General features: G+C 55.1%; 7 protein-coding genes across 7 annotated transcripts; 4 read left to right on the top strand and 3 right to left on the bottom strand.

The window, feature by feature from the left end:
* Positions 1 to 1,954: 1,954 nt before the first annotated feature.
* N7459_005774 (putative GPI anchored cell wall protein) lies at positions 1,955 to 3,781 on the top strand (the record flags this gene model as incomplete). Its single annotated transcript, XM_056944958.1, has 2 exons — positions 1,955 to 2,183; positions 2,244 to 3,781. The coding sequence occupies 2 exons, from the start codon at positions 1,955 to 1,957 to the stop codon at positions 3,779 to 3,781; spliced, it is 1,767 nt and encodes a 588-aa protein (XP_056799293.1).
* An 880-nt stretch (positions 3,782 to 4,661) lies between these two features.
* On the top strand, positions 4,662 to 6,266 carry N7459_005773 (phosphatase PAP2 family protein; the record flags this gene model as incomplete). The annotated part of the gene is made up of 4 exons (XM_056944957.1): positions 4,662 to 4,723; positions 4,787 to 4,813; positions 4,876 to 5,369; positions 5,521 to 6,266. 4 exons carry the CDS (start codon positions 4,662 to 4,664, stop codon positions 6,264 to 6,266), a joined length of 1,329 nt encoding a protein of 442 aa, XP_056799292.1.
* Positions 6,267 to 7,040: 774 nt separating this feature from the next.
* N7459_005772 (uncharacterized protein) lies at positions 7,041 to 7,786 on the top strand (the record flags this gene model as incomplete). The annotated part of the gene is made up of 2 exons (XM_056944956.1): positions 7,041 to 7,115; positions 7,250 to 7,786. 2 exons carry the CDS (start codon positions 7,041 to 7,043, stop codon positions 7,784 to 7,786), a joined length of 612 nt encoding a protein of 203 aa, XP_056799291.1.
* Positions 7,787 to 8,274: 488 nt separating this feature from the next.
* On the top strand, positions 8,275 to 9,282 carry N7459_005771 (uncharacterized protein; the record flags this gene model as incomplete). Its single annotated transcript, XM_056944955.1, has 1 exon — positions 8,275 to 9,282. The coding sequence occupies one exon, from the start codon at positions 8,275 to 8,277 to the stop codon at positions 9,280 to 9,282; it is 1,008 nt and encodes a 335-aa protein (XP_056799290.1).
* Positions 9,283 to 9,329: 47 nt separating this feature from the next.
* On the bottom strand, positions 9,330 to 9,992 carry N7459_005770 (uncharacterized protein; the record flags this gene model as incomplete). The annotated part of the gene is made up of 1 exon (XM_056944954.1): positions 9,330 to 9,992. One exon carries the CDS (start codon positions 9,990 to 9,992, stop codon positions 9,330 to 9,332), a length of 663 nt encoding a protein of 220 aa, XP_056799289.1.
* Positions 9,993 to 10,339: 347 nt separating this feature from the next.
* N7459_005769 (uncharacterized protein) lies at positions 10,340 to 11,502 on the bottom strand (the record flags this gene model as incomplete). Its single annotated transcript, XM_056944953.1, has 2 exons — positions 10,340 to 11,026; positions 11,080 to 11,502. The coding sequence occupies 2 exons, from the start codon at positions 11,500 to 11,502 to the stop codon at positions 10,340 to 10,342; spliced, it is 1,110 nt and encodes a 369-aa protein (XP_056799288.1).
* Positions 11,503 to 12,304: 802 nt separating this feature from the next.
* hxB (putative molybdenum cofactor sulfurase protein (HxB)) lies at positions 12,305 to 14,892 on the bottom strand (the record flags this gene model as incomplete). The annotated part of the gene is made up of 2 exons (XM_056944952.1): positions 12,305 to 14,718; positions 14,790 to 14,892. 2 exons carry the CDS (start codon positions 14,890 to 14,892, stop codon positions 12,305 to 12,307), a joined length of 2,517 nt encoding a protein of 838 aa, XP_056799287.1.
* Positions 14,893 to 15,412: the final 520 nt, after the last annotated feature.

Genomic DNA, 15,412 nt, shown 5'->3' with positions numbered 1-15,412 from the left:
GAGGAGGGGATCTCTTAGCTCAACGGCCACTTGGCCTGGTGCTAGAGTGTATGATGATGACAGGTTGCAGTGGCGTACCATCAAATACCACGCTGCCCTTTGTCGTTGCCGTAGAACAGGGTGTGACCATCGGACAATATTCTGCCCCAATTGATTCCCGACTGTTGAATGTTGAATGTTGCCTGGTTCCTGAATGACGAAGAGAATGCCAGGCACAGTCCGAGTCGGCCAGACTGAAGGCTTTTCATCCGAAACGGCGAGCTCCCTTGCTGGAAATATTTCATGCAAGTTCTAGAAGCACACCGTGCAAGGCATGATCGTCCCCTCAAAGAGATCGCCGATCTGCTTAATGGATCTAGCCCCAGACACGCGTCCTCGACCGCGTTCTCTTACGAAACCCCCGTGTGGTGCAGATGTTCTCTCAATGTGTGAGCTAGCGGTCGTGACGTGGCGCATTGAGTGTCAACCACAACAGTGGCCATTGATACTCCCATTATTCGATACCAGTACCAATCCGCACTGTTTTGGCAATGAATACCGAGAACACGAGAAATCACCGGGTGCGCGCACCCAGAATGTGTTCATCCTTGGGTCGAGCCAGCCGCGTATAAATAGCATGCGTTGTCTTTGGTCGATTGACTTCATGGAACTCCACTGCCGCATGGGAGAATGATGAATAAGTCTCCACTTACTGCGACTCGACCCAATCCTGATGCTTTGTGACTGGCCAGCACCGCGAATGCAGTGGGTTATTACATGTGGCCTCGCTGCTATCCCCTTTCCAGCGCACACCAGGAGGCTGTGCGACTTACTCGTACAGCCCACTTGCCTACGCAGTCGCACAAATGAGACCAGAAGAAGCTTGATTCCGCCACTTCAGGGTCGCAGGGACTACACTAGCGGTTTCCTCTACATAGCAACAGCCCGTGGGCCTCCTCCAGCCCTGCTAGTCGACCGGCTGTTGTCTCTGCATAAACTACGACGGCAGGATCACCAGCATTTCGAGCTATGAACCTGGGGAAACCCGGGGATCAAGCTCTCCTTGTTTACAATTAGCCCTTCTTGACGAAAAGTAAATCGAAGGTCCTCCACGCGTACCCTTCTTTGCTGCCGCTCCGACCACGAGCAGATCCGGTATGGAAATCAATTAAAACAGGATATGCCGTTAGCAAACCATGGAAAGCAGTGCAGCACATCCGTCTGATCCGGGCGTTGGCCGGTGAGAAACACCCAGCGAAAGGCCTTGTAGGAGGCGCATTTAGACCGGGATTCGGTGGTCAAAGGCCTACGTTGCCACTCGAACGCAGCCTATGCAGTGCTTCTTGGCCAACATCGCTGGAGACAACGATCCAGGGCCCCCCGATGGGGATCGCCCACATGGCCGGTCTGATAGGCCTCGGCAGTCCACCGCAGCCTTCATGGTGGCCACTGAAGATTGTCGGCGACTCCTTCGCGGTGGAGCAGCATACATTCATTCTCCACACCACAGCATCGGATCTCAGGTCCAGATGACGTCTACGATGTCCTCACCGGCTGGTTTGAACCTTTCGACCACCTGGCGTGCCGAGACCAAAGACAAGGCAGCGGTCCACATCCCAAACCCATGGTCAATGGCATTGGGCAGCTTCGATGAGAGGAAACCCGGTCGACCGTTTCTATTTTTTTATTCCTTCCTCTCGGGGCGATTCACCAGATCGTCGGGGACGGTTGCCCTACTCGATTGATCATATAATGCTGATTCGTAATGCTGTGGCTCGCACCCACTGCCAGTTATAAGTATGCGCCAACCTTCCTGGAGTACCGTGCCTGATCCTTCCTATCATTTTATTACTTCAAGCAGCCAGCCCCGGACTAACCTACAAACCAATTGATCCTTTTCCCAGCTTGTGCTGCGTTCATTCGTTCATCCGGCCCCCAATATATCATACCCCACCCCCTGCATTCGCTTGCCAATATGAGGAGCTTCGTTGCCCTCGCCGCCTTCGCTACCGGCACCAATGCCCTCGTTGGCCGCAGTGATAGCTGCTGCTTCCATCTGACTTCCTCTGGCGGCGTGTCCGGCTCGCTCGGTCAGCTGAGTGATGGCCAAGTGCGTATTGGCGACAACAGCCTGTCTGCCGCGCAGTTCTGCATCGCCAATGGCGCCATCACTGACAGCGAGGGCCGTGGCTGCGTCATCACCTGTGAGTATCTTTGTCCCAAATGTGAACAGGATCATCGTCAATAGCTGACACAAACTTCAGCCGAGACGACCCAGTTCCAATGTGACCAGGGTGCCACTGCCACCTCCGGCTTCTCAGTGACTTCGTCCGGCGAGCTGGAGTTCCAGGGCAGCCCTAACTTCATTGCTTGCGAGACTGGCCAGAACGGTGGTCGCAACGTCTACACCACCAACAGCACCTCTGTCACCCAGTGCCAGAGCGTCCAGCTAACTGCCGACTCTTGCTCCGGCTCCGGCTCCGGCTCCGGCTCCGGCTCTGGTGCTGGCTCTTCATCGATTATGGCTTCCACCGCTCCCGCTTCCTCTGAGGTTGCTTCCAGTACCCCGGTGGCGACTCCTAGCTCTGCTGCTTCCAGCTCTGCTGCTTCCAGCCCGGTTGCTTCCAGCCCGGTTGCTTCCAGCCCGGTTGCCTCCAGCCCGGTTGCCTCCAGCCCGGTTGCCTCCAGCCCGGTTGCCTCCAGCCCGGTTGCCTCCAGCCCGGTTGCCTCCAGCCCGGTTGCCTCCAGCCCGGTTGCTCCCATCCCGGTTCCCAGCTCTGGGGCTCCCGGCTCTGCTCCCAGCCCTGAGGCTCCATCTGCCTCGGTTCCTGGTGGCCCCGAGTCCTCTGCTCCCGTCCCTACGAACTCCGGCTCCCCCGGCCCCGGCACAGGTTCATCAGCTTCCGCCCCTGCTCCGGCTAACTCGGCTCCCCTCTCGGCTTCGCCTATCACCGTGATGACCACTGTCACCATTACTGATTGCAGCTGTGAGAGCACTGGTGCTCCTGCTCCAGGAGGGTCTTCAGAGCCCTCTGTTGCTCCTAGTGGCGGCGCGATCCCTACCGGTGGTGCCCAGCCTTCCGGCCCTGCTGGAGGCTCGCAGCCCTCCGGCTCTAGCGCCCCCGTCGCTCACAGCAGTGCGGCCACTAGCCCTGCCGGTGGCCCCCAGCCTTCCAGCTCCGTGGTTGTCCCGTCCTTCAGCACCGCCCCCGCCAGCTCTGCTTCGGTTCCAGCCTCGTCGACCGCGTCCACCAGCGGTAGCTGCCCGACCACCCTTTCGGGCAACTATGAGTATCCGCACCTGATCGTGCCCGTGAACTCGTCATCGCCTGACACGGCGTACGGCACTCAGTACTTCGGCACTGTCAGCTCGACCGTCTCCACTGCGTTCAACTTCGACATTCCCTCCTCAGACTCCGGCAAGACCTGCAGCCTGGTCTTCCTCTTCCCCAAGAAGGCTGACCTCGAGACTTCCGACTACACCTTCAGCGGTGACGGCAAGGTCGACTTTGCCAAACTGTCCTCGGCCGTAAGCCAGTCGACCACCTACGACAACCTGCCCTCCGTCTCGCAGGACCTGGGTGAGATCACCATCTCCGAGGGCAACTCGTATGTTGTCTCCACCTTCTCTTGCCCGGCGGGCGAGACTGTCGCCTATGAGATGAAGAGTGCTGGCAGCACCTACCTCAATTTCTTTGAGGACTACAACCCCTCTCCGTATGTTTCTTCTCCGATTCCATCACATCTGCATGCGTCAACTAACCTACTATGTAGTCTGGGTCTGTACATCACCGTCTGCTAAAGAAGCAGCGTTTCCCCCGGCACTCCGTCTGTGTTGAGAGTGTAACCACTTGAATGATTGGCTAGGTTGGGGTAATCCTGTCTTGTAAATCTTTGTTAATGCCTGATGTCGAGATGTGTTATGCAGTCATGGCTTACTTTCTGATTCCCTGGTGTCGTCCCCCAGAAGTACATACACCCGGCGGGTGAACTGGGGTTTGTCCATGTCTGTACAGCACAGCGTCGACAGTCTTCTCCATTTGTGTATTAGTAAATCCTGAATCCATTCCTTTGCCGTTTCAATTGTTTCCATTGTCCCATGGCAGCTTTCACTGGGATCCGAGCGCGGCGACTGAAGGATAATCATGCTGCCTAATCACAGTGGATCAGCCGGGCTGTGGATGCAGGCGCACTGTCAACCACGTCGCCCACCGACAAATAGACGAGCGACCATTATCGTACACGCCTCGTTATTGAAACGTCGCCCCATGATGTTCCGCGCAAGGCCTTTCTATTCTGAGGTTGGTGGTGGATCGGGATCGAGCGAGGATAATGAAGATCTGCGTCTAGACCCTTGGCCCCGGCGTTGGTGAGCTGTCGCAATACGGAATATACATGGCTAGTGTGCCCACCTGGGGCACGAATTGGTTGCAAGCACAAAGCCCAAGTGTAAATTCAGCCACTGCGACGAGCGAAGCGTGGCAGAAAGGAAGAAGGGAAAAGAGCCCCCCCCCCCAGACGAACATCCACGCCGCGCGCCAAGCGGCGCCCGCGGGTCTATTTAGCTCGGGGCACGCGACCTGAACTCTAGAGTCGAATTCGCCTTGTCTTCCTGGACTTCCTTTCCTTGCTTCCCTTCTCCTGATCTCCCCCCATCAACACTAGGGCCAACCCGGGGACTCATGGAGATTCCGGCCAAACTGCCCTTCTCTAAGCGGCGCCTCCGTCCGCGCGTCGTGATCTCGTTCGTGCTTTCCCCAGCGCATTAATCGGCTCCAACTGACATTCCATCTACGCATCTGTCTAGCTATGTCTTTGACTATGTGATCCTCATGTGTGTCCCCCGCCTCTCCCCTCCCCGACACACCACTGACTCACGATCTCCCCTCCGCACAGCGCCTGCGTAATCGGTTTCTGGATTCTCGACTCGCTGGAACCGTACCACCAGCACTTCTCCCTCCGCAATATTTCCCTCCAGTACCCGTACGCCGTACACGAGCGCATCCCCATCCAATACGCTCTCTGCATCTCCGGCCTCTTCCCGCTCGTTCTGATCATCGTCTATACGTTGTTTATCGATGGCCTGTTCTCCCACCATAAGCCACAGGACCCGGTGTCCGGCAAACGCAAGCTGCGGGGTCCCTGGCGGTGGAAGGATCGACTGTGGGAGATGAATTGCGGCATCCTGGGCTTATTGCTCTCGCAGGGATTGGCGTTTGTCATTACGCAGGTACTGAAAAATGCGTGCGGCAAGCCTCGGCCAGATTTGATTGATCGGTGCCAGCCGCGCATGGGAAGTGAGGATATGATGCCCTATGGATTGTCAAATTCGACGATCTGCACTGGGGAAGCGGCGCTGATCAAGGATGGGTTCCGGTCTTGGCCATCAGGTACGTATTGGATTCTGCGCTAGTTCGGGTAATGGGTTACTGATTGTTGGCGCAATTTAGGTCATAGTAGCTGTGAGTTTCGCCGTCGGCAAAGGATTGATCAAGCACCAAAAAACATTGCTAACTATGATTTCTTTTTTTTTTCCGACAGCCTCCTTTGCCGGCTTGTTCTACACCGCTATGTGGCTGGGCGGTAAGCTTCATATCATGGACAACCGCGGCGAAGCTTGGAAGTCACTTCTGGTTATGGTCCCCATCCTTGCGGCAACCCTTGTTGCAGTGTCTCGGATCATGGATGCGCGACATCATCCTTTTGATGTGATCACCGGATCCCTCCTAGGCGTCGCTTGCGCCATTGTGTCCTACCGCCAATACTTCCCTCCAATCACCGAGGCCTGGCGCAAGGGTCGCGCGTACCCAATCCGCACATGGGGTACTGAGCCGCCCCATCCCATTGATGTCAAATTTGCGACCTATAATGAAAGCACCACTGCGCTTCGCAATCCCGAAGCAGATCGCCTCGCCCCTACCGATACACATGAACGCTCGGTGTCGCCGTTGAATCGGCCAGTCCCCGGGTCGTCGGGGTATGGTAATCCGACCAATCCCTTTGCTTCGCAGGCGTATCCTCGCCGCCCGCATGACCACGACCCGGATGGCAATTGGTCATCTAGCGAGGATGATGTTGGGGATGGATTTGAGATGCAGCACGGGTATGCGATGGCGCAAAACCCCGGCGTGGGTCGGTATTCCCCTTCGTTTGACGCCAACACCGCATATCACTCCCAGACCCAGGAGTTGTCGGTTGGCGCTACTGTGCATCCGCCGCCCGGCGTTATTGCGAGCCACACTGATCGAGGGCGCACGTTGGCCGATACGCCGCCTCGGGATGTGTGATTGGAGGTGGCGTGCTGTGGTTGTCTCGTTCCCTTGAATATTATGGACAGACGAGGCGCGCAGTATGTCTCAGAAAAGTGATTCGCATGGACCACCTAGGACTCGCTATGTATGATTATGACGGCGTTAAGAATTGCATACCCGAACTTGGACTTGAAGAGTGTATAGTTCGCCCGGGCGTCATTGGCTCCAGTCTATAAGAGCGGCTCCACCGGCGCGCGTTGCCGCTCCAACCCAACCATAAAGTGTAAGATCAACACTGCTGGATCAAGCATCAATCAGATGCAAGACATAGATTAACCCGACTGGAGGGCTTGCGCTAGCTTGGAAGCTGGAACGACGGGCAGTTCCAGACGCTCCAGACGGCCCCAACAGCGAGCGCAGTGGTATCGTCGACCCTGGTTGCCCCAGCCACCCACAACGAGCGCCGTGACTCGCCCAGCCTCCCCCGCCGTCAGCGCAAGATGACGGCACTGCGATCTTTTTCTGCGCTCAACGTCCTCTTCCCTTTCTCTCTTTCTTTTTTTCCCTTCCATCCCTGGCTCGTGCATCTGCACACGTTGCAATCGCAATCCTCTGTCGCATTGCTTCTCCACGTGATGCTCGTGTAGCTCAAGACGAATCCATCGCGACCAAACCATCTGACGTACCTCACGCTGGGTACATACTTGGGCCCGAACGAGCCGACCGGCCGACAGATCTTTCTCCAATCCTTGATCGTGTTGCATTTCTGACGCATCCCCGGGTCCCGCGACACGCATCACATCCGGCAAGATGATCGGCAGCGTGTTCTTCATCTTCAACCGGCTGGTGGAGATCACCTTCCTCATTCCGATCATCGGCATTCTGGTGAGTTTTGATAAGCCTCATCTTCTTCTCCGCAATGGCTCGGTAGCGACGGGCATCCCTCTACAGCGCGGGCGCCAGCGGCGCTCCCTATCCCATGATCCGACCATACTGACACTTCCCCGCGCAACACGCAGGCCTACTTCGTCAATGGCTACCTGAAAGCCAACATGCTGACGCCCGCCTACGTGCTCGTGCTCTTCATCGTCAGCGTCATCGCTGTCTTCTGGGCCATCGACACGCTCATCCGCTTCTCCACCACCAAGCGCTCTGCCATCTTCGTCGCCTTCGTGGACCTCCTCTTCTTCGGCGCCTTCATCGCCGGCGTCTACGAGCTGCGGTTCATCGCCGATGCGGACTGCTCCCACTGGGACGGCGGCTCGGTGTGGGTATCTCTTGGGCCGTTCGGCGAGTATGGCGAGCGCGTCGACCACTACTCCCTGCACATCAATAAAACCTGCGCGATGCTGAAGACCTCCTTTGCCATGGGCATCATGGAGACGGTCTTCTTCTTCTGGACGGCGCTGCTTGCGCTGTTTCTGCACAGCAGGAGCCGTGAGGTCGTCGTCAAGGAGACGACTGTCCGTCGCCGTAGCCACAGCAGTCGGCGGGGACACTCGAGCTCGCGTCACCGTCACCGCAGCTCCAGCCGACGGCCGCATTATGTGGTTTGAAGAGTGGACGAGGACCGTCGAGCACTTTGTTTCCGTTTCTATTTGGAGGGATACTCTTATCTTTTTTTTTTCTCTTTTTCATATTGATCTTTTATGAGTTTATGATGATCCGAATGCACTAATGAGGAATGCACTTAAATGGAAAGGGGATTGACAGAAAAGATAAACTTGACCGTCGCTGGCGGCAAAACGAGCATTTGATCAGGAAAGAGGAAGCGCGTGTCATGAAAGCAGCTGCAGAATCGTCCATAGTATCTAGCTAGTTGACCTCGTCTCCAATAACACTTCTCCCTGCACTTTCAGCAACTACACTGTTCAATGTAAGCGTCATGAGGGGATCTTATGCGAGGAATAAAAATGTACGCTGTGACTTGCGATCGCCAACGATCAACCGACCTTCGTCGGCGAATCTCCGTCCAATGACGCGATCCAAAATCCCATCAAACTCTCATCCACACCTCCGAGATACTTTCCAACCTCATCCACGAATGAATCACAACACCCCAAAGACCATGGACGTGACCACGCACCCGAGAAATCCCCCACCACTAGAAGAGCTAGCAGCTGTCATCGAACGCTCCCTTCAATCCAACTTCGCACATGCAACTGCCAGCGTCGTGCAATGCCCCGATCTCCGCCAGCCGCCCTTCCATCTACCGGCGCCGGGTCTCTCGGGAAACCCTTGTGTGGCCGATATTGGCGGCCAGCCAAACCTCTTTCCAACACCCAACTTCGATGCTAGATTCTCGCTGCTATCACTCGCCAGGGCCATGCAAATGAACCCATCACAAGGCTTTCTCCTCGGAGCGGGTGCGGCACCATTCCAAGACGTCGGTCACAACGCCGAACTAGCACCCAATTTATCATGGACAGCAAAGACAGACTCGCCTGGTTTCGACAAGCCGGGGTCATTGGCGATTACCAATCGCACGCGCCTCATTGAAGTTGATCAGACTGGCTCATCGGTATGCCGGCATGCTCAGAGCACAAATTGTGCGCTCATGATGAACCTCTACGGATCAGATGGCGAACCTGGGCCAGTGCTCAAGATCACCGCGCAGGCGCGCAGGGGAGAACTGAACTTCACTAACTGCATCCGGCTCGGCCTGCGTGATGCATACCAGGTACACGGCGGAGAGAGAGCCATCAGCCTCGGCGGCGTATTCCTGCTGAAATCGGGCAAAGCGAAATTCCACGTCATGCCTGATTTCCCGACGCCAGATCGATTACCATTCCGAGACCGAAAGCAGCTGGAGCAGGAGTGGCTCACGTACCACGTCTTCGACGCCCCCGTTGTATGTCTGACGGTGATGCATAGCGCCGACCCGGAGGGTCTGGGGCTGCGAATGGAGCACACACACTGCTTTGAGACGGACGGGAATCGCAAAGGCGGTCACTATCACTACGACGTGCAAGACGGGGATGAGGAGGTGGAATACGAGGCGTATCTTCATCCTGCTTCGGCTGTGTACAGGATTGATCGTCCGCGTGCTTAAGTCCATGATGTTTTTTTTTTTTTTTTTTTTTTTTTTTTTTTTTTTTTTTAGTTGGCCGAATGCACCGCAGACCTCGGCTCGATCTTCTTTTTCATGAACGCCTCCCATATTTTGATGACCTCGCCATCCAGGGCCTTCACCTCATAGACCGGCGCTTCCTTCCAGCTCTCATAGCCGAGCTTCTCGTACCACTCCTGAATGCTGAATGAGGGCGGCGACTGGCCCAGTCTTGCCCATACCCCTCGCCACTCGGGGCGCTCGTCATAGACGTGCCGCTTCGACAGTCCGCAGAGGGTAATGAAACGACAATTCGGACTGCCATACGGCTCTTGCGTGGCCATCTCCTCAAGTAGTCCCATAACATGCCGCCCCAGACCACCCGCTCGGTAAACAGGCAGAATGAAGAAGGAGTGAATGGTGAGAATAGACCTGTCTGCGCGCGCGAGATCGGGAACCGGCGGATGGGTGTATGCATCGAGAGCAATATGGCCCGCGCGCGTGCTCTGATCAGCGTCGCCGTTGACGGGAATCATAATCCAGAAGAGGTTTTTCAGCCCCTCCGCTTGTTTCTCTTGCCATTGCTGCAGGGTATGCGCTTCATGGTCCCAGCCACAGATGAGGCGCTGCTCGCGAATCTCGGTGAATTGCTCTGGATCCTGCAGGTCGACGGGCTCGAGGCGGCATCTCGAAGCAATGCGTGGGATGGCCATGGCTGTGGATGAGAGGATGCTCGGCGCGGCTCTGCGGTTTCCGCCATTCAGGCCACGCTCTCACGTGTTTGGCCCCCTTTCTATAGGGTTGCAGTAGGCTGACTGGTAGGCTGACTGGTAGGATGCCTAGTTACAGGAGTATGGCTTCTCTGCTGCACTCGCATAGGCGGCTTTTTCTCTACTGTGGGTACGTACATTGGACTAGTCATCGGTCCGGCCCCTGGAGTAATACTACTCTCAAGCACGCAATTCCACAACGCCGAACATGACTGATTTCAACGCACAGCTACATGAAATCCTGATTTCAATTCCAGGTCCAATTCCACCACTCCAGAAAATGCATTTCGTCAGTCTGCGGCACACATCATTGAAACGAAATCGCTAGGAGTCCATGCAGCGGTATCCGGGTTCTGGCAGCCGATCCACGGGCCATAAACCGTCCCCGACTCCTTCTTGCACTTGGTATCCGAGTATACCCAGCATTGTCCTTGTGTGATCCAGAACGATTTAGGTCGCTTCAGTTTGGAGTTGGCACAGCTCGTCCAGGAGAAGCCCCCGTCCGTGTACCACCGACACGAGACGCCGTCGCTCATCACATCCGTGCTGATATCGCTCTCGAGCACAAGACAATCGTTCGTGATATACGAGTTGTGCCCTTCAACCAGATAGTAGTCTCCGCTGCACTTCTTGTCCTCGTAGATGGCGATTTCCCAGGTCGGGGTCGACGAGCTTGCCGTGGACGTCGTGGTCTTGGACTCTTCTTTGCTCGTTGTCTTCTTTTCTTCGGTGCTGGTCGTCTTGGTGGATTCTTTGCTTGATGTCTTGCTCTCCTCGGAACTTGTGGTCTTGCTCGACGTCCTGGCTTCAGTTTTGCTCGTTTCCGAGCTCGTGGTCTTCTCAGAGGTCTTGCTGGACGTCGTTTTGGTAGCTGCAGGATGCGCGGTCGTCACACTCTTCACCCCACAGTTTGAGACGCAGCCATCCGCTGAAGTACAGAATTCTGCTGTCGTGCCACAGAGACCTTCCTTCGAGCACTTTGGGATAATCAGCTTGAGCCATGGGGCTTGCCGCCCGCGGGATCACTTACACATTCATTCGCCGGGCACGGGTTCAAGGAGGCAAGATCGGCGAAGTTGCGAGGCCGGGTTGTCCCCGGCACTTGAGGGCCACAAGTAGCATGCGGAAGAGCGACGGGCATTGGGGGATCACCAGAGCTCAAGCAGATGAAGATTCCCTGCGGTAATGTTCCGCTACAACCGGGCCACTTGTACGTGTCGGCACTATATTGCTCGATCTTGCTCACGGTAATGCCATATTTCTTAGCAATGGTACTGCAAGTATCTCCCGCTTGCACGGTGTAGGTATAGCAGATGCCATTGCTATTCGGCTGCAGTGCACGTTCTTGAATGGACCGGGTGGCGATGGAGCTGCTATTGAGGGATGCAGTGGCCGAACAGACCAGCAGCAGAGCGCTCAGAGCGACGAGATAGGCCCGTTGTGTCTGGCACATTTTGACAAGGCTCACTCAAATCGCAGCTGTCTCTGGAACAGAATACAGTCGCTGACTCTGTATATAGCTCTCGAGTTGGCCGTCTCCAACCTGTTGATCGACCGAGTTATGGCTGCCACTTGGCATCCATGATGTTCTACGCCAAACAAAGCGTCTGGGAGGTTATGAAACAACGATCATGACCGAGTGGCATTCTGATTTTGCTGATTTGACTGGCCCTCGCAATCCTGGTTTATGCGTGGTTGACAGATGATCGCCCTCTGCGGGCGCAACGGCGTCTTGGGCCGTCTTTGTGTCTGCATGCTCGAAGTATCCAGAAATCGACCTCAATAGGCTTTATCAAAGACTCGCTCGTGGCAAGCCGCAGTTTGGCTAGTCCGAGACTGTTCCCCAATAGCCTTTGTTGCTACGGAACCCCTGTTTATCTTCAAGTCTCCGGGAAAATCCAAACGATCAGCGATACTTCGAGGTCATCCTGCCGGGAATCTCCCCGATCATTTCTGGTGTCGCTACATGGAGACTCATAATGCGGATAATACGAGAAGCCCGAAACTAATCAATCCATGTCCACAAGCGACTCCTCTGCTGCCATAATGAGAGTGGCCATGTGTCTAGAATATCCGGTACACGTTCACAGGTTAGATAGAAGAGGAATCATCTTGGGATTATATACATTTCAATATACCAGTGATCGCGTAAGCCAAGAGAATTCAGGAAAGCGACATTAGATATCAAGGACCCGCCACATCGTCTCTGGCCAGTCAAGTACATCCCCAAAAAGCCCCTCGCGAGGAGAGGTAGATCAGTCGTCTTGCATAGTCGGTACAACCACATCTCCCACCATGACCGTCCGGCGGTCCGGATTCTCCGACTCAATACCCTCAGTCTCCTCCCGGGAGAGCGCTGCATACCGACCAAAGTTGACCTTGCCATCTATATTTCTAGTTTTCGCAAGCGTGGAGAAAGGTTCCTCGCGTCGCAGGCCGGTGAACTGATCAATACAGACCATTTGGCACCGTTGGCACCCTTCCAACACATCAATGCGAAGCTGGTCTGGCCCAATTCGAATCCCAGACCAGTGATCCTCAATATAAGGCTGCTCTGTATCACCGAGTTGGACAAGCCTTTCAGCGACCACGATGTTGCCTCGGAATACATCCGCAGCAACAGCCTTACTGGCACCGCCGTGTTTGGAGTTAGCCTTGATTGTCTCGTTGAGATTGTTGACTGATGAGCGGGAGACGACCAGAATAGGCATTTCGTTAGACAGGAGCAGGGGCTTTTGACTAGATTCTCTGACAGGAGGCGGGAGATCAGGCGGGAAAGATCCCGGCATAATAAGCTTGCGAAACTTGGTTTTCCATGTTCGAGACACGCGGCGCTGCGGCCGTGAAAACCGCGTTGCAGACTGTGGAGGGAACCGCGCAAGAGTGCAGGGAACACCAAGGAAGTCCGAGAAGAAGGCCGATACTACCGGTGACGCATACGCATGCAAGGAAATCTGGTCACCGCACACGGTGGTAGATCTTTTGCTGGAGTTCTGACATAGAGAGGTAGAAACCAAACTGGTGTCTTCCCAGCCAAGCGAGATTTCGAGACTGACTTGATCCGTCATTGCGCCACAGGTGATACGCAAGATGCCCCGATCAATGTCGACGGATGGCCGAATAAGGGCCATCCGGGGATATCGCTTCTGGTTCAAGGCAGCGCCAGTTCCCTGGTGGATTAGACACCACTCTCGGTCCCAGGCCAGACCTTCCCTTTTGACTTCCCACCGTTTGCCTTCAGGAATTTTGAAAGCACCACAGCTCTTGATTGGGAATACCGAGAGGCTTTCAATATAGAAGTGCCGATCAACCGAGTCATTCTGTCTGATGGGGGGATCGATTGAGACAACAGGAGGGATCTTCTCCACATAAAACTCCTCGATGAAATCCACAAAGGAGTCAAGGTCCTTCATATTGGTCATTGCACCAAGACTCACCCGCAAAATCCCTGTTGGTCGGCCACCCAGGATATCGTGGTCATCACCACAACGCAATCCGGTTGAGTAATAGCGGCGTAGTTCTGTGCCCGTCCATCCGAGAGATGATGCTGTGCCTCCCGGGTTGCAAACAGACCCAGTTCTGATTTGAATATTCTGGACGGTGGCCAATTTCTCGACCTCGGTTTTTGGAATCCATTCACCCTGGCTGTTCCGCAGATTGAAAGCAATTATCGGACCCTGCGTGGCAGAGCAGCCGTATGTTGCCGAACTTGACTGGTAGATCTGGCAGACTGGAGTGTTGTTCCAATGTGACAGCACCGACAGCCGATCATACAGACATTTTGCAAGATATCCAGTATGCGAGGAAATATTTGACATGGAGCCGTACAAGCGCTCGTGTGTGTCGATGGCTGCATCCAGGGCAATGATACTGTGGAACGGGAGTGTGCCGTCCTCAAGCCGCTCGTGGATCGAGGCTTCTTTCTTGGCATGCCACTGGGCCCCTGCTGCCAGGACCATGTCGACAGTACCTCCGCCAAAGTACTTGCGTCGTTCGAAAATGCGACCGGCACTCTTTCGAACTATGAGGGCACCCAGGTCCGGGAATCCAAAAATCTTGTAGAAGCTGAGGGCTGTAAAATCGGGAGCGGCCGAGCTCAGATCAAGCGGAGCAGTCGACACGAGCGAAGCCGCATCAAGCAGCGTAAATACATTTCCTCCAGATCTACTCGCCGCTGAGCGAACCTCGTCGCACCATCGAAGGGGCAGACGACGGCCGTTCATGTTGGACTGTCCTGGGAACGCAAAGAGCCTCGGTGCCTTTGTCTGGGTAGTAGCCAGTTCCGTGATCCAAGAATCCACATCGCCGTCGTTCTGGAAGCATTGGTGGCCCAGATCGGCTACCTCGCGCACGCCGACGAGGCTGGTATGGGCATCCATGTGATAGCCATACCAGAAGCCGCGATGGTCGGAGTCCCGGATCGAGTCGGCGACGAGTTTGATAGCCGCGGTTGCATTCGCCACGAACACCAAATCAAACTCTTCCGGGTCGGCATTGAAAAACTGAAGTACCCGTAGGCGAACATCGTCAGTTCGTTGGGTAGAGAGTTGGGACGATAGCGACATTGAATGGGGGTTCCCAAAGAGGTTAGATGCCATGTCGCGCGCAAAGGCGTCGATCATCGACTTGGCGTACGGCGTTGTCCCCGCATGATCCAAATACGTTGTTTCTATAGACCAGAAAGTCAGAATAAGTATAATTCTCCAGCATGGTTCTTGTTCAATGAGTGCGAGTCCATACCATTTAGCAAGGGATATTCTTGTTGCCGGATTGCATCCACGTCGGCCAAATAGCCCTGGCCATATGTGGTCTGAGGGCCCTCTGCACTGTGGGCATCCGCCATCACGGACAAGATGTATGAAAGATACCCCGGTGTCTTAGTCTACGGGATGAGTAGACCTAGCCTTGGAGTGGCAGTGCTTAAGCAGCACTTGGAATGTAGCCAACCGCCTTGGGCACAGAGAAAGGTATATTTCTAAAGGCCACCCATTAGTATCCCATTTGGCACGAACATCAAAGACGAGGATTGACGAAGCTGTCCAGAAAAGACTCGTTGTGCAACCAAAAATGATATAAAATTGTTTCAAAGAGAGGGGGATGGTACGGCAGATAAGGCGGGTGAGTAAAGCTATTCCGTCGGAGCTTACCGATATGGAACAAGGATGTCGCTTGAAAGGCACAGATCTCAAGGAACTATAGTGGACTTGAAAGGCACCAGAAATCACACTTACCAGGATACGCCATTGCTCTTATAGCACTGGCGACACACTAGCAAAGCCCGAGAGCAGACCGGGGCCAGACCAAGTTGATGAGAATCAAGTCTCTCGCCCCGCGGTGGCGGACGCGGTTGAGCGCGGGGTCAT

This window comes from Penicillium hispanicum (assembly GCF_028827665.1).
Source record: "Penicillium hispanicum strain IBT 35686 chromosome Unknown utg000005l_segment0_segment0, whole genome shotgun sequence".
NCBI lineage: Eukaryota > Fungi > Ascomycota > Eurotiomycetes > Eurotiales > Aspergillaceae > Penicillium > Penicillium hispanicum.
Note: the sequence above shows the minus strand (reverse complement) of the source record. Positions and strands in the feature narration are given on the sequence as shown.